This window comes from Vicia villosa, linkage group LG2 (assembly GCF_029867415.1).
Source record: "Vicia villosa cultivar HV-30 ecotype Madison, WI linkage group LG2, Vvil1.0, whole genome shotgun sequence".
In the NCBI taxonomy this organism is placed as follows: domain Eukaryota; kingdom Viridiplantae; phylum Streptophyta; class Magnoliopsida; order Fabales; family Fabaceae; genus Vicia; species Vicia villosa.
This window is the reverse complement of record NC_081181.1, coordinates 228156166-228180884: the sequence shown is the minus strand read 5'-3', so window position 1 is coordinate 228180884 and position 24719 is coordinate 228156166. Positions and strand designations below refer to the sequence as shown.

The 24719-nt window shown below is 34.0% G+C and overlaps 3 protein-coding genes across 3 annotated transcripts; 2 read left to right on the top strand and 1 right to left on the bottom strand.

Annotated features, from left to right (window-relative positions):
* The first annotated feature begins 9111 nt into the window (after window positions 1-9111).
* Window positions 9112-11226, top strand: LOC131654140 (uncharacterized). Its single transcript, XM_058924563.1, has 3 exons — window positions 9112-9778; window positions 10428-10613; window positions 10705-11226. The coding sequence occupies exons 1-3, from the start codon at window positions 9317-9319 to the stop codon at window positions 10984-10986; spliced, it is 930 nt and encodes a 309-aa protein (XP_058780546.1). The 5' UTR covers window positions 9112-9316; the 3' UTR covers window positions 10987-11226.
* A 4187-nt stretch (window positions 11227-15413) lies between these two features.
* On the top strand, window positions 15414-19452 carry LOC131654136 (protein disulfide isomerase-like 1-6). The gene is made up of 11 exons (XM_058924560.1): window positions 15414-16089; window positions 16900-17029; window positions 17131-17296; window positions 17581-17699; window positions 17786-17866; window positions 17953-18114; window positions 18199-18267; window positions 18419-18499; window positions 18748-18882; window positions 19018-19071; window positions 19162-19452. Exons 1-11 carry the CDS (start codon window positions 15620-15622, stop codon window positions 19255-19257), a joined length of 1563 nt encoding a protein of 520 aa, XP_058780543.1. The 5' UTR covers window positions 15414-15619; the 3' UTR covers window positions 19258-19452.
* Window positions 19453-20688: 1236 nt separating this feature from the next.
* LOC131654137 (ras-related protein Rab7-like) lies at window positions 20689-24162 on the bottom strand. Its single transcript, XM_058924561.1, has 7 exons — window positions 23958-24162; window positions 23733-23759; window positions 23532-23631; window positions 21907-22053; window positions 21737-21817; window positions 21414-21559; window positions 20689-21098 (listed from the first exon to the last, which is right to left on the bottom strand). Exons 1-7 carry the CDS (start codon window positions 24008-24010, stop codon window positions 21029-21031), a joined length of 624 nt encoding a protein of 207 aa, XP_058780544.1. The 5' UTR covers window positions 24011-24162; the 3' UTR covers window positions 20689-21028.
* Between the last annotated feature and the right edge of the window lie 557 nt (window positions 24163-24719).

Sequence of the window (24719 nt, the reverse complement as noted above, 5' to 3'; positions counted from 1 at the left end):
TGTTAACCAAATCCTCTGCAAAAGTAATATATGAAAAAAAGAAAATCTAATATCTCAAAAACGCGCGCGGGCCCAGAAGTTCAAACCGCCCATTCACGTGAAGACACGTCTTGTCTTCTTCATCTTTTCTGAAGAAAAAAACACAAAGCTATACCCACGGTTTTGGGTTGTAGCCATAGCCCCTGCCAAGCACAAATCGCGACATACACCATAGAAACATAAATGAAAACCATAGATCAGCTTGTTTTGATCCCCTGAACACGATAGTGTCCATGTTTTGCCCCAATTTTGCTTCAAATTGAAAGCCCTAATTCGAAGCTCTATAACCTAACAATGGCGGAACACACAACCTGCGCTTAAAACTTGATTAAACGAACCAGAAACCTTCTATACATCAATGCAAACGTAATTATGCAATTAATAACATCAGTGAATTCATGAATAACGCAAATTGATTCAAGTTAGAAATTCACAAACCACGACGTATTGGCTGTGATTCTGAGTATATCCGGCGTTGAAAAATATCCAGGTAGCTCTCGTGAACTTCAGGGAATATGATTCAACCTTCCAAATGCCTTGAATCCGGCTGTAGTTGGAAATCGAATTTTGACTTTTCTTGAAATAATGTGATTTCGGTTAGGACCCTTGGAGGCTGCCAACCCTTATCAATTTTCGTCCCCTTTTTTCAGAATAGATCCAAGTACTTATAAGGTTCGGATTAGGTCAGTAACAATGCACCAAATCTCTACAATTTATTTGATTGAAATTTGATTTGAATCTTTCTAAAATTAGCTCAACTTTGATCATATCTCTCCAATCTCTCCTTCCATGATTTTGGCTCATATAATTGACATATTGGATAGTTGAAATTGATTATAAGATCAAATATTTGATTTAGAACAATTTATTTTGTATTTTAATTAATTTATTAATATTTAATTGAATAAATCTTCAAGTAAATAAAAATAAATATCATAAAATAAAATAAATGGTCTAAGAGTCTTCATATGGCCCATGGACGCGTTGTAACTTCATATCTTGAGCCCATTGGTTCACTGATTTTTCTTTGATTAAGCCAAACCCTAGTTTGTATAGGAGAGTGTGTCTAGGAGCTTTATTTATTTATTTGAATTGGAATGGGAGAAAATGTATGGGCAAATTTTGGGGTATGACAGCTGCCCCTGTTCAATTATCTTAGACCTGAAGATGTAGAGTGGTTTGTAGGCCAGTCGGTATCTGAAGGTGGAAGATGATTGAACACTAGAATACCAAGAAATTTGCCCTAGCTGATGTAGGGACTTTTGTCGGAGATGGGCTTGAAGATGTCATCCAGTAAATCATGCATTAGATTCGGTTTGGAGCGTTTGAGAAGTATTTGTTAGAGATTGATCGTGTTAGCGTTGTTTGTGATGAGAGAAACGGGTCATACATTTAGACCATATCTGTAGAGGAATGTCAGAATGAGTCATACATTGGACCATATCTAAAGAGGAATATCAAAACGAGCTATGCATTAGACCATGTCTGAAGAGAAATAGCAGAACGAGTCGTACATTAGACCATATCTGAGGAGGGATATTAGAACGAGTTATTCATTAAACCATATCTGAAGGTGAATACCAGAACGAGTCATACATTAAACCATATCTGATGGATAATGCCAGAACGAGTCATACATTTAGACCATATCTGACTAAAAATACCGGAACGGGTCGTATATTAGACCATATCTGATGGATAATGCCAGAACGAGTCATACATTTAGACCATATCTGACTAAAAATACCGGAACGGGTCGTATATTAGACCATATCTGATGGATAATGCCAGAACGAGTCATACATTTAGACCATATCTGACTAAAAATACCGGAACGGGTCGTATATTAGACCATATCTGATGGATACCGGAACGGATCATATATTAGACCATATCTGATGGATACCGGAACGGGTCGTATATTAGACCATATCTGATAGAGAATGTTTGTTTGTTAGGGTTGATGAGTTATTTGACGAAGTTTTGGAATGTAAAAAGGCTTGTCAGAATGAATCTCCAGCTCGATTATATCTGAGAGGAATGATTGTCGAGGCGGAACCTGAAAACAAAGTATGCAATGTCATGATGCATGTAATGAATGAGATGGGATTCTCAAAATAAATGAGAAACTTGCATGAAGTGATGTATGCAATGTATGAATATGTTTATGACATATGATATGCGAATATGATTTATGTTGTCCTGATTGAGAAAATAAATCTCTATATCCTTGTGATTTTATTGTCGGATCTTGTCTTGAAGATGCTCAGCTGGTGATTTATGGTTTCTGCTTGGGGATGATTAATAGTTTGATGTACCCTGATTTTGGAGATAAGCCATGTTGGAGAAGAGCAACATATTGGATGACCGGTAATGCGGAAGATGTAAACTCTGTTGGGGAGTCATGTCTTTGTTGAGACGAGTATGTTTGAAGATATCTTCTTGAGAATTGCTCTGTGGGGATATGATCTTACGAACGTGGTTTTGTGGGGAGATGTGGGTGTCTGGAAAATTGCCCCCAGTATCATAGTAACTTACTACTTGATTCAGGACACGCCACTGAGTATTGATCAAGATGTTGAACTTGGACTTGCATAGATTTGCCCCAGTTAACAGGAACTTTGGAAAGATTCGCCTCACGAGGTCTTTGTGAGATGTACACTATGGGCAATATGCCCCCAGTAATTATAGGCTCATGACAATGTCTCGCGTTGATTGGGGAGTAGCTTTAGATATGCTTGGATGCATGCCCCTGATTGTTTTGGCATCCTTGAGAGATTCTCAGAATCTTGAGTTGATTGCCCCAGATTGATTGGACGAAACATGTCATGCCCCTTGTATACGTAAGAGACATGGCTTCCTTGGAGTAATTTTGTCTGTCGGGATAACTTTCAGTCATTAGTTGTACCCTGTTACAAGTTCTTTCTGACGCTAACATTTGAAATTATGTAGCAGAATATGTTTAATAATGAATTCATGAGATGCGATGCATACGTTTGTCTTGAGTTTTTGAAAAACATTAAAGCAGGAGATGTAAAAACACGACATTTGTAGGAACATGATATTTATAACAATGTGCCGTTTGTAAAAATGTGACATCAACTCGGCATTTATGGTAAACCTTAAGGAGTCAGGATACCCTTTTGGTAACAGTATGCTTTCGAACTAACCATGCTTCAATTAGGACTTTCAAGGGTTGTAACGTGGCTTGGTTCACGGTTTAAGAAACAAAAGATAAAGGCTCAAAATTTGATTGTACCCACCCCTCTAGTGTTTTTTATGCTTCCAAGTACTTTGGTATTTAACGTTGCTTATTTTGTGTTTGAAACAGCTGGATGATGTTGTTGGAGGGGACAAAACTGATACTGACAAAAACATGTCAACCATGTTTAACATATTGAGGGAAAATACTAAGGTGGAGCTTGAACACTTAATTTTGAATAGATTTTGGTTTGCCGAGACAATGGAGAATTTGTTTGCTCTCTCATTCTTATGGAAGATATATATATATATATATATATATATATATATATATATATATATATATATATATATATATATATATATATATATATATATATATATATATATATATATATATATATATATATATATATATATATATATATATATAAGAAAAAAAAGTGTATTACTTATTCAATTGTAACATACTAATATTATTTATTGTCAAATTCTATTAGTATCTAATTCTATTGATTCAGATATTTTTTTAAATGACAACTAAACAAAAATAATATTTGTATACTGGAAAAAATATATTATTATTCTGAATATTTTTATATACGAAAAATGGTATTTATGATCCAAAAATATTTTATTCAAAAAACATATACGGAAAAAAATTATTATTGATCTAAATATTTTTATGTAACGATACATAAACATAAATAATATTTGTATATGGGAAAAATCTATTAATGATCTAAATATTTTTATACATGAAAAATGGTATGTTCATCCAAAAAAAATTGATTAAAAAATGGTATAACGTGAAAAAAATCTAGTATTAATTTAAATATTTTATATACGAAAATTTACTATTGATCCAAATATTTTTCTAAATGATACCTAAACATAAATGATACTTGTATATGGAAAAAAATTTATTATTGATCTAAATATTTTTATATACAAAAAATGATATTTATAATCTAAAAATTTAGATTCAAATTTTGTTTTTAATTTAAAATAAACATATTATGTAAACAAATGCGCGTATCAAACCAAAATCCATGCGTATGCACGTGATTGTTACTAGTTCTTGTACAAAAATTCAGATGATTTTTATTATAACTTTTATTATATATTTTTTTACCATTTTTTTTTAAGTTTTAATATTGTTCTAATGACGTGATTAGATAAATGAACTTCTTAAAATAATAAATCAGAGTGGCGCAGCGAAAGCGTGACGGGCCCATATTCAAAGACACTTTTTTTTAGTGTTGGAATTTTTCTGCTATGTATATCTGAAATAACCTAATATTTATTAAAAAAAATTAAAATCAAGGTAAATCAATTGTATTAACAGTATAATTAATTGTAGTAATCAAAATATATAATTAAATATATACCATTACAATCAAGATATAATCATAATATCAACCTATTAAATATTTAAATTAACATATTATTTACATATAAAATTAATTAAAGAAAAAACTCAATATAAATTAAAAATTATAATCTTAATTGAAGGATATTTTTAACATATAATTTTATTAATTATAATGCATAATATAGTAGTTATTTACAAAATAAATCCTTTTATAATTTGTGACAAATAAATTATTACAAAATTAAAATTGAATTTAATCTCTTTATTTCTTATTTATAACAATTTGTATTTAAATTATTCTTTATTAATAATAACTCATTTTAATTATATTATAAATAAATATTTTTTTATAATAAAATTAAATGAAATTTGAGATTTTGGTTAATCCGAATTAACCAATATCCCAAATTTTCGTTGGGATGAGTTCAGATATCCGAATTAACTAATATTTCAAATTTTCGTTGGGATGAGTTCGGATATGCATATCTGAATTAACCGATATCCCAAATTTTCGTTGGGGTAAGTTCGAATATGCATATCCAAATTCACCCCTATCCCCAATTTCTTTGGGGTGCGTTTGAATATGCAAATCCGAATAGTATTTTGAAATTTTCATATATGCTTTTCACCCTATATGAGTGTACCAAAAAATTCCTTAATTTTTTTCGCAATTTAACACTTGGTTCTATTTTGGGGAGAATTCTACTTGTCACCCCAAAAATTAACCATGGCACCCCCCAAAAGATTGAAAAGACCAAAATACCCAACCAAAATCATTTATTCCATTGTTAGAAATTTGCAAAGAGTACCGGATTTTTCAAATTTTAGGGTGATACCGGAAACTTGAGCAGTGTACCGGAAATTTTGCAAAAACAAGTAATTTTCCGGTATTTTTATGAAATTTCCGGTATTTCGTACCGTAAATTTCAAAATTTCCGGTATCTTTATAAATTTTTAAAAATACCGTAAATTTTGAAATTTCTGGTATTTTGTCAAGTACTGGAAATTTTGAAATATTTGAAATTTCTGATAGTTTGTTTTTTATATAAAATTATATTTTTCTTATATTTTTATTTTTTTTCCAGTGAGGACTAGAGGCAGGGATGGTACAGTTGCGGGTCGGGTCATCGATAGAGCCGAGGTTCTTGCTCGGGCTGATGCTGATGAGGCTGGTACGTCAATCTTACTTGTTGGGCGCGTTGCTCCGACCAATTCTAACCGGAAACAGAGGGCCGAGGAGGCGCAGGCGGGTAGGGGGTTATGTGCACCTCGGCGCAGGGGTGGTAGAACTTCCACTACTGCGGACGGGCAGGATGAGGTTGGTCAGGATGCTAGGGTTGAGGTTGTTGCTAGGGTTAGGGATGTTGTTCGTGAGGATGCTAGGGAGGATGTTGGTAGGGTTGAGCCGGTGGTTGCTAGGGTTGAGTTGGAGGTACATGTTTGCTGATGAGGGGATGGTGGTTGAGGAGCGGGTGACTGTGGCTGATGAGGAGAGTTGCTGAGGAGGTGGTGTGCATGATACGGACACCACCACAAGTGCATCTACAGAGCCAACAATCCACACTGATGAGACTTTTCCAGGAGTACCTTTTGACAGGTCCGTTTTGACAGGCTATGATGACCATGTCGCTTTTAGGATATGGTCGGGCGAGGTATGTAACATTGCTTCATTTTTATTATGCAATTTGATTTATACTATTGTATTTTAATTGTATTTTTTTAATTGCATTTTTTTTTGTTACAGGAGCGTCTAGTGCTGAAGCTCACTTCTCACGGGTCGAAGTTGAAGAAATTCCCCGAGGGACCGATGTCTGAGGAGGTGGCGAGGATCGTTCGGGAGTTCTATTTGTTGGACTTTGGTGGATGCTCCTTGACGATGTTAGATGCCCCTCTATTATCAGATTTTATAGAGAGATGGCACCCGGAGACATCATCCTTCCATCTTACATTCGGGGAGATGACGGTGACTATGGATGATGTCAGTGCCCTGTTTCACCTTCCGAGAGTTGGTACATTTTTTACACCAGTTCATAGAGACCACGCGACGGTGGTGCAGATGGTGAGGGATGTGTTTGAGGTTGATCAGCTGGTTGTGCTCAAGGAGTTCGGTGACACTTGGGGCTTTCACCTCAAGATGTCTTGGTTGAGGAAGATTTATCAGCAGCTTGTCGATGCGGGGAGGTACGAGGCTGCCGCTAGGGCGTACATGCTACATCTAGTGGCATGTACTCTCTTTGCGGACAAGTCTGCATATTATACAGATGTCCGCTATCTGACTCTTTTTCAGCAACCTTGATACCCCGTGTTGGGCTTGAGGAGTGGCTGCTCTGACGATGTTATGCACGTCGCTTGATGTCGCTTCTCGTCCTGACGCCAAATAGCTTGCTGGTTATCTAAGATTTCTACAGGTATGTATTCTTACATGGTTTTTTTGTGTTTTATTATATTTTACATGGGCTTGATTATTTTTATTTATGCAGTGTTGGATCTACGAGCACTTATCTCGCATCTGTGAGCGGAGGACCCACCGTTGTGCGACTGATAACTCTTGTGCAATGAGGTGGAAGGCCAGGAAGACCCTTCCAAGAGAGTCACCCTTGATGGAGTACAGACGGAGGCTGGATGCTCTGACGCTGGATGATGTCATCTGGACACCGTATACAGGTCATCGCCGTCATTGTCCTTTTGATCCATCGTCCTTATATTTAGAGTATGTCAGATGGGAGAGCCATGTGGCTAGAAACTTGCAGTGTTGAGGTTGTTGCTTAAAGTTGTTGGAGGCTTGTTGTGTTGAATCGCAGGTGTGAAGCGGTTGCTGGTTGTTGTATGGTGCGGTTCAAGTTTGTTGGTTGAAGGAGTAGTTGATGTGTGATTCAGTGAAGGTAAGTGGTAAGGCTGGTTTTATATCAGATGAGATGTATTGATCAATGGTGATATGTTTGAATATGTGATGCAGTTACAAACTCTATGATTTCTCCTCATTTTTATTAAACAAATTTCATCACAAAAAGTTGTTTGATATTTGCATCTTTGATTTTATTATATTTTTTTATTATGCATAGATCTTGTTGTGGGGTTTTGGATTTGGGAAAGTTAATTTGAGGAAGATGACTAAGAACTAAACTTATAATTCTAGAAATAATTTTTAGCATCCGTTTTTCTAACACTAACTCCATCACAATAGTTGGTCAAATCCACCTATCACTGCCACGTAGATTTTTAACAGATTTTGACTAATGGTGTTGACGGAAGGGGCTTGTTTGCATCGTTTTGAAAATTAAGGGACCAATTTGGCACGAAAAAAAGATAAGGGACTAAAGTGAACCATGACCGATAGTTAAGATACCAAAATGAATATTTTGTCAATTTGTTTCAATGCTTCTAGTTCTTCGACCAACACTCCATTCTCTGCTAGTTTATTCTGCAAAGTATTAATTACTCTGTAGACAAAATTAATAGAGAAAGAAGTGATGACTAAAAAATTAGAAGTATTGAATCAAATTCTAGTCGTTAAAGAACGAAATATAGATAATGAACTACAAAAAACTCGAAAACGTTGATCAATGTAAATTATTTTCTAATATAATTTAAATTTTTTAATTTAATTCAAAAGATTATATATTTAGTAAGAGATTGGTAAAGCGGAAAATTTTTAGACAGACACAACCATAACATCTTGTTTTACACACAACCAATCACAACTTTTTATTAATTAAAAAATAAATAAATAAATTTTCCTCTCCTATAAATTCAATTAAAAAAAATTAAATTTTAAATAAAAATTTAAATTTTCTTTCTTTTTATTTGATGTTTTTAAAAATATAAATTTATGTGTGTTTCCATATGAAAATTCTTGGTAAAACACTCAAACCTACCTGTTTTTTTTATATGGATTTTGCCTACATCCACACCACACATAAGGAAGAGAAGGACTACAAGCAGTGTCTATGATGAATTTCATTTCATTTCATATCATATCACTCACTGCATGATCAAAAAAATACAACACTACATTCTTCCATGATTTCTATTACCATATTTCGATTATATTATCATATCTTATTTTATCACGGGTATGAAAATATCTCTAACAGTATAGAAAATTGTCGGTTAGACAAAACCAACAATCATTACATACTATTCTTCTATAAGCCATTATATTAATTAAATCAACTCCAAGTCAAGTCTACCATAATTAACATCTACTTATTATTTGGTTGTTCATTCATTAAACATTATCACTATACTTTAATCCAACACAACCATACATCATAAAACCTACCTAAAAAATACACACAACAAATCAAACACACACTGCAATTTGCATAGCAAGACAAAAAAACAGTAATACCTGGAATCCAATTAGGTAATTTCACCAACTCCTATAATTGAAGCACCCAGAAGTGCTAGTGTCCCACATTAATAAAAAGGACAACATATATAATAACTTTCTTTTCACTTTTTTTTGGAAAAAAAAAATATAATAAAAACAATCTGCCGACACTTTCATCTGCCAGTGATGTTTGGTTCCAAGTTCCAACCCTTCTAAACCATAAGCACTTATGCATTATTCTCTTTCATTACATCATTTGTTTCCACTTCTAAGTTTTTCTGATATATATATACACACACATGCATGCATAAACTTCTTAGTGTGTCACAGTGTGTACGTTATAATTATAACACTATATATAAGTAACTATGCAATCTGCAAAATCAGAATCTGATATAACTAGTTTAGCTCCTTCATCTCCATCAAGATCTCCAAAGAGACCTGTATACTATGTACAAAGTCCTTCAAGAGACTCACATGATGGAGATAAGTCATCTGTCATGCATGCTACTCCAATATCGAATAGTCCTATGGAGTCGCCTTCACATCCTTCGTTCGGGCGTCACTCGAGAAACTCATCCGGTAGTAGGTTTTCGGGGATTTTCAGGTCGTCTTCGAGTAGGAAAGGCGGTAGGAAGAGGAATGATAAAGGGTGGCCGGAGTGTGGTGTGATTCTTGAAGAAGGTTCTTATCGAGAATTCGAGGATAAGGCTTTCGCGAGGCGGTTTCAAGCTTTGATTGCAGTGTTTACTTTTGTGGTTGTTTTTACTGTGTTTTGTTTGATCATTTGGGGTGCTAGCAGACCTTACAAAGCAGAAGTTACTGTCAAGGTAAGCAGTTTTGTTAGTCTTAAGCCTGTTTGAAAGAGATTATTATGAAAACAGCTTATGGCATGTCTATAAATTATTTTCAACTTATTTCTATAAGTTCTTCATAATACTGATATGAAAACAGCTTTACTTTTTTTATATATTTTGTTAAGAAAGAGCCTATGTATAAGCACTTATTTTATAAGTGCTTATATTATAAGCACTTATTTAAGGTGTTTATCTAAAGAGGGCTTCATTCAATTCTTCTCTACTTTCCCATTTAAACATGAACCACATAAGTAGTTGTGACTTTCCTTTGGGGACCAACTTTCTGATGAAGCCATCAAGAGCAAATAAATGCTAATTCAGAATCTGTTTAATGACTTTTCTTACACAATAGTAATATTGCGTATCTGTATTTCAACACACATAATATACTTCTACTGTTTTGTTTGGAGAAATCACTTTTCAATAAAATTAGTATCAGTGCCAACATTGAGAGCGTATAAGCCGGACTACCGCACATGACCCAAAGTTTGTCACAGTTACATAAACTGCGGCTAAGTTACACAGAGCCTCCAAAAACTTGAAACGGCTTTGATTAGTATTGTAGTATATATTTGCCACTTTTAATCTTCTTTGACATTGTGATTATGAATTAATCATGCAGAGCTTGACAGTACATAATCTATATGTTTGGGAGGGTACAGATTTCACTGGTGTGCCAACAAAAATTCTGACACTCAATAGCACTATGCACATGAACATCTATAACCCTGCTACATTTTTTGGCATCCATGTCCACTCTTCACCCATCAATCTTGTTTACTCAGAAATCAGTATCGCAACCGGCGAGGTAAGATCGATCATTCTTAACATCTACATTAACTAATTCAAGTAATGCTTTTCTTGGGACGCAAGTAACAAGTTTTCGTCTACTTTTGCAGTTGAAGAAACACTATCAGCCACGAAAGAGTCACCGGTTGGTATCAGTGAACTTGGAAGGTAACAAGATTCCACTTTATGGAGCTGGATCAAGCATGACAGTTTCGCAAACGGGTAGCGTTGAAGTAGCACTTGTGTTGAAGTTTGAAATCAGTTCGCGCGGAGATGTTGTTGGGAAGTTGGTAAGGACGACGCATCATAAGGAAGTCGCGTGTCCTTTGGTTATTAATTCTTCAGGAACAAAGCCTATTAAGTTCAAGAAGGATTCATGCACATATGAGTGATTTGGTTTGTTCATTTTGGGAGAGTTCATGTATGATGATGAGATTGTAACATATAGTTTGTGAGTGTTTTTGAGCTTGAGGAACTCCATTTGCAAGAGGGGTTTCTTAATCAATCTGTATTTTACTCATGTGAGTTTTGTGCAAATAAGTGCATGTACAATTTTATGTTTATACTCCCTCTTTCACTCAATCAATTGTATATGAAGTTTAATAAAATTACAATTATCTTTCACTTATTTATTACGTTTCTTAATATTGGTTCAATGAATGAACTATGTAGCATTATAGAGAGAAAGCTTGTACAAGATATTTTCTTGTATTCTTGTATTGATGGATTAGTTCATTACAAAGTATATAAATGGTTCAAGACTATATATACAAGTCATAGAATTAGGTACAAGCCATATAATTTGTTACTCTAACTAACTTTCTTAACTACTTTACAACCATCCTAACTGACTTTCAAAATGCAGTTCCGATAAGAGAAGGTTTCATGAAAATCAAAACCACTCAGGTTGAAGTGCCATTCTTTATAAGTGAGTTGTACTCAACTTCATGACTTTAAACCACTCAGGTTAAAGTAAAGCCTGCTTTGTGGTGCTAAGTTTTGAGTGAACAAGGAATATCTAGGATTTGGATTTACCATTTTTTGCTCTTGTAAGCATATAATGGTTACTGACAAAGAGTGACAAAGAGTTAGTTGTTGGGAGGTTGATTGTGAAAAGAAGAAGATAGGACTTAGTGGACTGAGATGTGAACTAGTGACAGAAAGAGAAAGTACTTTCACTTTCTTGAGGTGACTTGTGAACTAGGATATGTGCAGACCAAGATGGGCTAGGATTTTGTGCAGTGATATCATTATGAGTAGATCTACTTATGACAGTTTGAGAATTGTTTGGAATGTTTGATAGTTCATGAGTTTTTTCAACATGTAGATCCTGGTTTGGACCAGCTGGCTCAGTTTAGGAAACTGGCCATTATAGGGTTAAGTAATTGATTGTGTTAATGTAAGAGGTAGTGTGTTTTTTTTTTATGCAGGTTTAGGTTTTTCTTTATGTAGGGCCTGTTCTGCAAAGTAATGTGTTCTACACAAAGATAGAGGTAAAGTAGAACTACTTTGAGCTTGCTATGAATTTCCTAACACAAAGTTGTGAGATAGAAGTCATAATTAGGAAACTCAGTTTCATTGAACACCACATCTCTTGATATAAAATTCTTTTTTTCTTGTACATACATTTATAACCTTTATGTGTTGGAGACACCCCAAAAATATACATTGAGAGCTCTTAAATTGCAGTTTATGTTGGTTGTAAGACCTTAGAAGTGGAAAATATGCACAACCAAACACTTTGAGTGACTTATAGTCAGGTAAATTATTGTGAAAGGTAAGGAAAGATGATGGGAACTTAAACATGGCGGTTGTAAGAAGACTATTAATCAGGTAAACAATTGTTGTCAAACTATGATCCCGAAATTTGATTGGCAATGATGCATGAGCAAGCAAGGTGAGACCATTTCAACTATTTTCTTGTGATTTATATCCATTGTTCCATTTTGGTGAAAAGTATGAGGACAAGTTAGCATATGCACAATGCCAAGTTCATTAAGATACTTGGTGAAAGGCCTTAATTCTTCCCCATAATCGGATTGGGCAACATTGATATTGGCATTGAATTGAGTCCTAGCATAGCTTTGAAACAAATTGAAGGCAGATAGAGCATCCCCTTTTTTGTTTAAGTAGATAAACCCGAGTGTATCTTGTAAATGTATCTACAAAAGTAATATAGTAGGAATAACCACTACTATAGGGAGTAGAGGATGACCCCCTCAAGTCGGTATAAATAAGTTCAAAGGAACAAATTTACTTAGTTTGAGACATAGGAGCATGCAGACTATGATATTTTCCAAGAAAAATAGAATTGCAAAAATCAAAAGAGTTTTTACTACTCACATTTATAGTACACAAGTCAAGTATGTTGTGTATGGGTCTAGGATTCGCATGCCTTAACCTAGAGTGTCAAATGGCAACATTATTAGAAACTCAAATTGCATTATAAGGCCTAAGACTAGCACTAATGTTATTTACAATAGGACCTAAGTTATGAGACTGACTACAAATGATTTTATTTGAGAATTTTAAAGCTAGATTATTGAAGGAGTACAATTCATTATCATCAATAAACCATACAAGCAACACCAAGCTAGGACTTCAATGTGTATGAGCAACACCAAGCTCTACCATGATAGTTATGGTTTGAGCAACATTTCCAATTACACTAGGACTTGAATGTTCTTGGTGAAACTTGTACAATTGTGCTTCTTTAACATATAGAAATGCATCAACATCATATATATATATTAATTGGTTCCACCTTTCCATAGATCATCGTAATAAAAGAATTGTATTCTTCAAATAAACTTTGAATAACTCCATCTATTTGGTCCCTTTAAAATATAGGATCTCCAATAACTAACAAAGAATCAACTGTAGCTTGAATTTGAAGGACGTACTCAGAGATTGAACAATTACCTTACTTGCTACTATTTGATTTTGCTCTTAATTGGTGAACTCAAGCTTTAATTTTTGAATGAAAATGATTTGGCACCTTGTCTCATACTTCATAAGCATGCTTGCATGAGAACGCACTGTGGAACTTTATTTTGCAAGTGATAGACTTTTAACTAAGATATCAGCTTTTGATGATGACAACTATAAGGACAACTAATGATAAGTTAAGCACAGTGCAAACTCAAGTGTTATGGTTTGATGATTTTGACTATCCAAAGAAGACAAAAAAAAATGAAAATAATCTAAAGCCTCGAGAGATCTCAAGTAGTGTTAACACAAAAGATAGTATCTGACAAAAGGGCTTGTAGAAAAGAAGTTAATCTCGTAATTTAGTAAGTGAGTGAGTGAACTTATGTAAGCAAAGGAGATTTTCCGTAAAAGTATAAGATTATAAGCACACACACTAAAATCTCTTTCAAAATGCTTTACCAAAATAAAACACTTTGAAAAACATATGGAAGTTGTAATCGATGAATTGGGAGCAGTCAAAATAGTCATGGGCGAAATTTGACTTTTCTAATTGATTAGATCATAAAGTCAATCGATTAAAAATGCACAAACTTGAAGCCCACGCTAGTTTGAACGAACCTTGATTCTATACAACGACTATATATCTTAAATTTCCATTTCGAGAACTTATAAGTTTTTAAACATCTAATCGATTAGCATTTTGCTTTATAATCGACCAGCTAACGACAAAATGCATTGATTGCAAATTCCGTTTTTTTTTGGCAAACCTTAAGCCTATAAATGGAGGCTCGTTTTATCATTTCAAACCATCCAGAATCATGTTTTGACACTTCCATCTCTCATGCGCGCACACACACACTTTCTCTCTCTCTAAAGTTTTATTTAACTTTCTCTCACTAGATATTATAGTCAAATGCTTTTGTGAGAAAAATTCTTCTATAAGTGAGGATACTTTTGTAATTTTGAAAATGGTAGAATTGTAAATTTCACCAAGGGAATATTTTGTATACACCTTGGTTGAATAATTCCCAATTAAGGATTATTTATGGTTTCTAAGCTAAGTCCGATAAAAGTTTTGGTTTGGAGATTGTGTGATCAGTCCTAGATTTTTGGCTGAAGATTAGCCACTGTTAAAATCTTCATTGGTTCTTGGTTAGCATGGTCAAACCCAAGATAGACTGAAGATTAGCTTGGTATTAAAATCTTCATAGATTAGAGATTAGGTCTGACAAACTCTCGTAGGTTGTTTGGTTTGTCCTGGTAAAACCAAAGATATTAAGCTCGGATATTTTGAAACTTGAAGACTAACCGCTTCAAGGTCTCTGTTCGTGGAAAGAAGACCAACCCCTTCAATCCACCGTTGAGAATGAAGTTTGGCCACTTCACTCTCAGGAATATATTGGATAAAAGACGCAAAAGCCCATATATATGATCTTGTAATATTTGGTTGAAGATCAACCATCATTTCCTTATATAAAATGGTTTGTAAGCCTTTTTTATTAAAAGCTATCAACTATTATTGGAAACTCTCAAGATCAATTTTTATGAACTTGTATAATTTTTTATGTTCTTCTTATTTCCTTAACTATTTTATTTCCACAATTTACTTTCCACTGCTTAGTTTTTAAAAATGATTTTGATCTCTGATTCTACTTGCCAAAAGTTTTCAAAATTAAATTTTTCCATACCACACAAATCATTCCTCCTCTCTTATGTTGTGTGTGAGGTCTCAAGTCCAATAAATAACATCATAGTCTAACTCTTATTTTAAAAATGCACCACCACTTTTTGAAATTTATTTTACATTGCTGGTGTATATTTATTAAACTCTTATTAAAATGTGTATTTACTTAGTTGAATTAAAAATGAAGCTTTTATTTAGTCAACAAATCGAGCACACAATCACTTCCCTCAAATCTTGTTAACATGGGACCCTGAAATTTAGGCGTGTTCATAGTTTGTCTGTTTTACTACTTTTTCTCCTCAATTCACACTCACTCATATCTATATATTCATAATTCACCACTTCTCTTTTGTTAAATCTTGGCCAAAGTTCTAACCTTTTCCCAAACCCCATCAGATCTTGATCTCACCATGCCAAAATCCCTCCTCCATTTCTCTCTCACCCTTCTCCTATTACTCACTTTCAACACCATTACACAATGTTCCGATGTGGATGAATTCGACGAACTCTTAGCATTGGACGATGAATTAGAGCGTGAAACAGAAGCCAGCGGTGTGAAATCATCTGAAGCAGAGGTTTTAACCAAAGCTCAAAGGATCGTTCATGAGCTTAACAATGATAACACAGAGAGGATTGTGAATGGGTATGAGTTTGTTCTTGTTTTGGGTTATGCCCCTTGGTGTTCTAGAAGTGCTGAACTTATGCCCCATTTTGCTGAGGCTGCTAATTCTTTGAAGGAGTTTGGGAGTTCTCTTGTTTTGGCTAAGGTGGATGCTGATAGGTATCCTAAATCGGGTTCCTTTCTTGGGATCAAAGGGTTCCCTACTTTGCTTCTCTTTGTTAATGGCACCTCTCAGCCTTACTCTGGCGGTTTCACAAGGTAATTAATTTTTCTTCCCTTAAACTTTATTTATCTTGTTGGTTCTGTGTATGGATCATTGATTTTAATTCTACATTAATTACCATGGTTTATAACGGGTTGTCCGGTTGGTGAAGACTTGGAACCTGAGAGTGATTTCCTCTTAGGTTCAATCCCGCTAGGTGCAAACAATCTTTGTGTTGGACTAGTTAATATTAATACATATCAAAATGGACCCTGCTAGTGAACGGTGAGATTAGTCCTCTAGGATTAGACGGAATTGTGGCTGTGGCCCTTGTTTTAAACCCTATTTGTTATATGAAAGAATGACCCTAAGGCACCGATCAATGTTGAGCCATTTATTTGATAAATTGCTTGAATCTCTTGAAATGTTTATATGTTGAGATGTTTTTGTGATGCACCTTGGTGTCCGAGGAGTGCTTTCAATTTTACATTTTTCTGCTACTAGTATGTGCTTGGTGGCAGTGTTGGTTTGTGCTTTCTAGAGACTTGTTTATTGAATATTGATTTGTTTTGATGATGCCCTTGTTATCAAAGTCTTAAATTGAGGTCACCTTGCGATCTTTGATACCAGGAAAATTTGTAGTCAATATGTGGCTGATGCAACCTTAATCCTTGTCTCGGTATGGTTATAGAGACATCAAAAACCTAGATGTCCCATCCTGAATTGTGGTTGCGAATATTGTCTTAAAACTCATTATCGGAAAAACAACACCTCAATGCTCCGATAATTGTTTAACTATTTATGAAATAAATTACGCGAATCACTTGAAATGTTTAAATGCGGAGGTGTTTCTATGATGCTTTCAGTGATGATATAGTCATATGGGCAAGAAAAAGGACCGGTGCGCCTGTTATTCGGATAGGTACGGAGAAAGCAGCAGAGGAATTTCTGAAAAAGTATCACACTTTTCTCATTGGTCGGTTTGATAAATTTGAGGTAAGTGATATTTTCTCTTAAAGAAACACTGAATTTCAAAATTACATTATTTATGTTACTTGGTACTTTGTATTATAGCATATTTTGTATTAAAACTCCAGGGCCCTGAATACGACGAATTTGTGAGTGCTGCAAAGTCCGATAATGAAACTCAATTTGTTGAAGTGAGTAAGGTGGAGCTTGCCCGAATTCTTTATCCAGATATAAAGCCTACTGGTTACTTCCTTGGGATTGTTAAGAGCGAACCTGAAAGATACACCGCATATGGTGAGTCTTTCTTTGCTACTTCTCTAACTCAAATTAATTCTAGTCTTTTTACATTAAAAGATAAAAGCTAAACCGATACAACACAAAACTAGTTGAAATTTTACCAAATTGACAGCCAATGTATAACTTAGTCGAATTTGTATGACATTGATCATAGACATAGAAATATGCTTGTTTATGCACGCCATGAAAAAATTGCTTTCACTTGATTTTCTCCAAACATCGAAACCAAATAGTCAGGACTTACTAAGGAAATAGGAAAAACTTTATTGGTTATGTTGCAGATGGAGCTTTCACGTCGGATGAAATAATCGAGTTTTTAGGCTACAACAAATTTCCATTAGTTACAAAAATGACTGAAATGAATTCTGTCAGAGTCTACTCCAGCCCAATCAAGCACCAGGTTGATGATTTACACTTATTTATTCATTTATGTTTATGTTCAAGCTTAATATTAATAGCTAAAGTTAACTTTTTATTATTCTCTAGGTTTTTGTTTTTGCAAATAACGACGACTTCAAGAATCTTCTTGATCCACTTCAAGAAGTAGCAAGAACTTTCAAGTCCAAGGTAGTTAGTTAGTTGACCTGCATTTGGATTTGGAGCCTCGAAACCTTCATGCAACTTTCTGATCTAAACTTTTCCTTCAAATGCAGATAATGTTTATATATGTTGATATTAACGACGAGGACCTCGCAAAGCCCTTTCTAACAATGTTTGGACTTGAAGATTCAACAAATACTGTGGTAGCTGCATTTGATAAAGGAATGACCTCAAAGTTTTTGTTGGAGTCAAAACCAACACGAAGCAATATTGAAGTATTATCTTCTGTTCATATTAATCACCCATTGAACGATCACCTAATGAACGAATCTAATTAATGCTAACATGGACTTATGCAGGAGTTCTGCAATAATCTTGTGCAAGGTTCTTTGTCAACTTATTTCAAGTCGCAGCCAATACCAGATAACGTGAGGACCATTTGACATTTTTCCGCATAGTTTTCCTTTGCATTGTTTGCGGTTCTTTATTAGCCTTTCAATTTAAGCAATTAAATCGATTTATATGTAAAATATTTCTGCTTCATTCATTTGTATATGGTAATGGCATTTCAACTTGCAGACTGAAGCTAGTGTCCAAGTTGTTGTCGGAAAAACATTTGATGACGAAGTTTTGAACAGCGAGAAGGACGTGATTTTAGAGGTTTGTGAAGTTTTATTCTCTTCTATGTCTCTTCTATGCATCGATTGTTAACACTTCAATGAATTAAATGGTACACTTAACCGAAACAATAACGCGCGTGTCCAAATTCTGTCACATATCAATTTGCAGACACCTCTATTTCACAGAATTCAATAAGAGCATTTTCGTATGCAATTAAAAGCCTGTCTTATTGCTTATTTGCTTATGCATCAGTTGATTTTAACTCGCGAGTCATTACTGTAAAACAGGTATTCACACCTTGGTGTTTCAACTGTGAGGACACAAGCAAGCAAGTAGAGAAATTGGCAAAGCACTACAAAGGATCAAGTAATCTACTATTTTCGAGGATAGATGCTTCAGTAAATGAACATCCAAAACTGCAAGTAAGTGTCATTAAAAAATTTGCTGTCTCAGTTTTATTCTATTTAATGATAAACAAAACTCTGAACAATATTGATAATAATTATGATCGAAGTTTTATTAATTGAAAGTGAGTTTAACTTTTTTTAATGTTTCAGGTGAATGAGTTCCCGACACTTTTGCTTTACAAAGCAAATGATAAGACAAATCCGGTAATTACTTATTAGCACCGTGATTTTGATGATAGAATTTTAATTAATATAATTACCTCGATTCTATAACGCAACCTTTGTTTTATGCAGATCAAGCTTCCTACAAAAGCTAGTTTGAAAGAATTGGCCACATTGATCAAGAAACACATAAAAGTCAAGAATGAAGTCGCGAAAGATGAGCTATAGATTAAACGAAAAATGTTGCGAGAGAAAAGTAGTTAACTTCTAGAAAAGAAACATTGTGGAAAATATATAAATTAGGATAATTTACTTGAGCATTTTCAAACTTTGTTCAGATTCCCCTTCTTTTTTGGGTGAACCAGATGTAACTTAGATTGTTTTCAGAGTTAGTTCACTGCAAAATGGCAAAAAGCTTGAGTAGTGATGAACTGTGTACTGGTCCATATTTCTCCATTCAAAGCTTATAGAAAACATCCCCTATAAAATACATTCATAAGACGGAAACACATAATTCATAAGAGGGAAATTTCTTTAACAAGAGTGTAAAAGTTTTGTAAAGAACAATACTCTTGTAAATGAAAGTGAAACACATAATTCATATGATACATGCAAATATGTCAAACTTGCAACCAAAATTTAAGTAGATGTCTCTATCACAAAATAAAACAGACAACTAAATTTGATGTCAAACCCCACCACATACACCGGCACTGAGTGTAAAGAGAAACCATCAAATCTAAACAGACGTAATAATTAATGAATACACGAGATGCATGATCCTAAAGTGAAGCTCCAACTCATCAAATAGTGAGAGTCAATATTCAATTGCTCAAAGATATCTTCCCATTCCTATCTCTTATTCTCAGGGTTTATATCTTTTAATCCTATCTCTTATTTTCAGGGTTTTCATGTGTAAAAGTCCTACCCAAGTTGAAGGGAAATTTTTATAGGATTGCATTAAAATCTGGCGTGTTGTAAGGGATAGAATGTTGGGGTAGCACTTATAATAAAAAAAGATATTGAAAAATAAACTTTAGTGATTTGAACATGTAATGAGGAGACCAATAAATTATGTAGAAAGGAGAGTAGATTAAATTGAGAGAATTTAAACAATTAGAAAGAGAGAGACTTAGAAAAACTATAAAAGAAACTTTTTATAAAGATATCGGATTTAATAATTTAAATAGAAACATAATTCTAGATAAAACATTATGACAAAAATTAATTCATGTAGTCGACCCATTTGGAGGGATAAGACATAGTTTGTTGTATTTCTCTCCAAACTCTATATATCCCTCATTTATAATGAATAGGGGAGTGAAATAAAGAAGGAGATAGAGTTAAGAGAATAGAGAGAGAGAAATGAGGGGACCCAAACCCTTTCAAACATGTCATGATGATGATTAAATAGGACCAGGATCATCTTATTCATTTTTCTCTTCTTTTCTCTCCAAACTCTTTATCTCTCTTAATCACACTCTCACTCATCATTAAAAAAACAAAAATATAATAAGAGAGACAGTGAAATTAAGAGAGATAGAGAGGAAGGAGAAAGAAATAAAAGAGAAGATCCAAAGTGATTAAAAACATTTCTATGAAAGAAAATTTGTCACATCAGTATCATATCACTCACGAAATGCAATCTCATGCGCCTAATGAACATAATACATTTTCAAGTAACATATTTGACCTCAATTTTTTATAAAGTACAGTAATATACTTGATTAAAAAATGGTACACTTAAGAAAGTTTCAGCATATATTTACTGATGAAAAATAAGATGTCAACATTTATTACAAATATCATTGCTGAAATACAAGAAGAAAATCTAAGCCACTAGTGAGATACAAGAAGGACAAGTTTTCCTAGGTTTTTCATTGATGAAAATGCAGACTATATCACCAATTTGGAGGATGCAGAATATATCACCAATTTGATCGAAACAGTATTTTGGCACCAATCTTGCATGTGAAGCTGACTATTCAAAGAACTCTTATCAACATTCACAGCCTGTTGACCTCTGTTGCCGTCCACCGCCACCAACGTCAATCGTTTCAGGCATGTATCTGTCATAATCAACAACCAGTGATCAAATCAAATATCCAGGACATCGCTCCAACCATCCTCCTAAGAGAGAATTACTTGAAGCTAGCTAGTGCTCAAATTGAAATAGCATAGCAACTTTTACATTCTTTCATATTGGTAAAATGAAAAACAAAAATAAATCAAAGCCACTATATCTTAAAATCAGATACTAGTATTTTTTTTTTCCTTCTCTCCCTTGCCATCTATAATATTCTTAATGCTGCTAATAAAAGTTCATAGATGGTTCACAGTTAACAATGTGCGTTAAAAAAACACTAAACTTTACGAGGACTCACACTTCTTCTTCAGGTTCATTCTTGAGAGCGTTCTTTGTTATACACTCAAAAGCAGCTTCAACATTGAATCCCTCCTTTGCAGAGGTCTCAAAGTATGGTATGTTTCCCTTGGAAGCACACCATGCCTTTGCTTTCTTCTCAGAAACCTAAACAGAAGGGATAACAAGAAATGAAGAGTTGTAGAATTAATCTCCCATACACAGTGTAAACCAAACCCCTTTCCAGGGGGAAGAACATCTATTAATTACACATGGTTGAATTCTGAAAAATATCTTTTATATATGTTCCGAAGTGATTATTTTATGAGACGATAAATGACTTACAACACGGCCATTCCCACCATCAACATCTACTTTGTTTCCCAACACCACAAATGGGAAGTTTTCAGGGTCAGATGGACTGGCCTGAAAATCAAATCAATTAGGTATATAATGTTAATCACCGTCCTTTGGAAACTGTATTAAGATCACTCAAAAGTCAGATTAAAAATTACCTGAATAAGGAATTCTTCTCGCCAGTGGTTAAGATTTTCAAAAGATTTCATGACATTTACATCATACACAAGGACACAGCAATCTGCACCTCGGTAAAAAGCCACGCCAAGACTTTGAAACCTCTCTTGACCAGCAGTATCCCAGATCTACGAATACAAGGAGAACATCTTTATTTTGGATGATTACAAATAATAAATTCTCCTAAATGAAAGTGAACTGTGAGCAATCAAAAAAATACGATCTCCCATATAGTATACATATTAAGAAAAAAGATCAATTTAATCAAAAAAATTGGTGATTATTGAATCAATCTAGCCGGCCCCACTTAGTGGAATAAGGCTTGTTTGTTGTTGGTTATTGAATCAATGTAATGGTCCATAGTAAACTAAAGCATTGATTCCTTTATGCAGCAAAGAGAAGTATGCACTTAACCCAACCATGGCATCACATCTCAAGCACAATGGCAAGTATTCAATTGAACAAACAGACAAGCACAATATCTAAATCAAAAAACAAGCGTTATTTTAATCAAATGATGGTTGTTGTTGTTATTTTAGAATTAGAAGTAAAAAGCCCATTCAAATGAGAACGGAAGATAGTGCATATAAACTAAAATTCACATATTACTTAGAAATATTGGTGGTTTTACAAACAATATGCATTTATGTTTCTTTTATGAAATGGCAAATGTTAGTATTATTTTGGGGGTGGAAATCGAACCTCGACCTCTTTATCCCTTACCTCCTTAACTCTCTCACCTAAATCACCAAACCAACCTAATATCCCCATATTATGCATTAAGTAAGGGATATGTATGTAAAAAATTCATGTTAACTTATTCATGTTAACTTGGTCAAATAACTAAAGCTAGAGGAAGACCTTGAAAAACTAAAAGAGAAGTTATTAAAAAAGATCTCGAAATTAATGATTTGGATAGAAACATGGTCATGGATAAATTATTATGACAAAAGTTGATCCATGTAGCCGACTCCACTTAGTGGGATAAGGCTAGGTTGTTGTTGTAAATTATTCAAACATATTGTATATTGAGTTTTAAGAATTTTTCAGAATCTGTGTTGCCTTGTCTATGTACCATATTAAGTATCAGACCTTTATAGATCCTAAAACATGTCATATAACTAACTCGTAACGTGCTATTGAGGTGACAAAAACTGACTTAGATTAGATACAAGGTAATAAGGAAATAAGAAAATAAAACAGCCAGCCAAGTCCAAACAACAATAAGTGGGATCGGCTACATGGATCAACTTTCGCCATAATGTTCTATCCAAGACCAAACTTCTACCCAAATCGCTAATCTCGAGGTCTTTCAGAATAATTTTTCTTACAGTTTTTCTAGGTCTTCCTCCACCTTTAGTTGTTTGACTTCTCTTCATCTGACCTACTCTCATTACCTAGTTGATCCATGTCATAGAGATTCCACAAAGTTATACGTTGGCTATCGACTACCTAACATAACTCTCTCCTTTTATCCAGTCTTGGGACCGGCTACGCATAGCAGAGCAAAATGACAAGCAAGTAAAATTGCACTATTAAATAAAACAGCATGCACCAAAAATATTCTCGCATCGAAAAAGAAACATGACATTCTCCTAAATCTTACCTGCAATGTGAACAACCTATCTTCATACTGAACTTCCTTGGTGAGAAAATCAGCTCCAATGGTAGCTTTATACTGATTACTAAACTTTCGATTCACATACCTAGCACATACAGGAATATTCAATCATTTCAACACAAGAATATTAATCAAACAAATCATGGTAAATAACATTATCAAACAAAAGAGAGTTTTGCAGCATACTGATTCATCAATGAAGTTTTCCCAACCCTACAAAACAAAAATAAAATACCAATTAGCAAACAAAACCTAACTAATTAACAACAATTGTGATCCATAAAGCTACAAATCGATTGAATCTAAAACCATAATTCCAAATTCGAATGTAGCAATAACCTAATCTTTGATCAGCCATTTTTGTTGATGGAATTCAAATTGGAAAAAAATAGGGGGAAAGGGGAAATTTACCCGCTATCACCGAGGATGATGACTTTTAATAACATGCGCCGGCGAGAAGCCATGGATGAAGAATTGGAAAAATCTGGGAATCGGGATTGGTTTTTGTGTTGTGGGAGGGAGGGAGTTAGAGATGCAGAAGAGTTGAAGGACAGGTGGATGAAGAAGTAAACGATAATTACAAAATGATGACCTGTACAATCATTGCAACCCAACAATTACAACACGACTCATAATCACATTATACACATCACTTTTTTAATTTAAATTATTTTAAAAAAGGGTAACAAAATTAATTTAATTTTTTTCTGCAAATTTTAATTATTTAAGAGAGTAAGGGCCTGTTTGCTGAAAAATTGCGATCAGCTGGTTTTTTTTTTCAATAAAATTGTTTTTCAATTTTTAAAAAGTAAAAACTGAAGAATTTGTTTGATAAAATCTTTTTAACAAAATAGTTTTGTTTTCCAGCTTTAAAAACTAAAAATAGAAAAGTTGTAAAACCTGTTTCCGTTTCCTGTTTCAATTTTTTGTTTGATATCTATAAAATGAAAACTTGCGGAAAACACATGTTTTCATTAGAGCATATCCAATTGTGCAATTTATTTTTGGGTTTTTTGTGGGACCAATTAAGACACATCATCTTGAAATAACTCTTTTAATTTTCACTTCAATGGTGCAACTTTAAAGAACTGATATTGGATCCCACAACTTTACTTCATATATTAATATTTTATTTAAATTTTATTTTTTTAAACTTAAAAAAAAATTAAATTT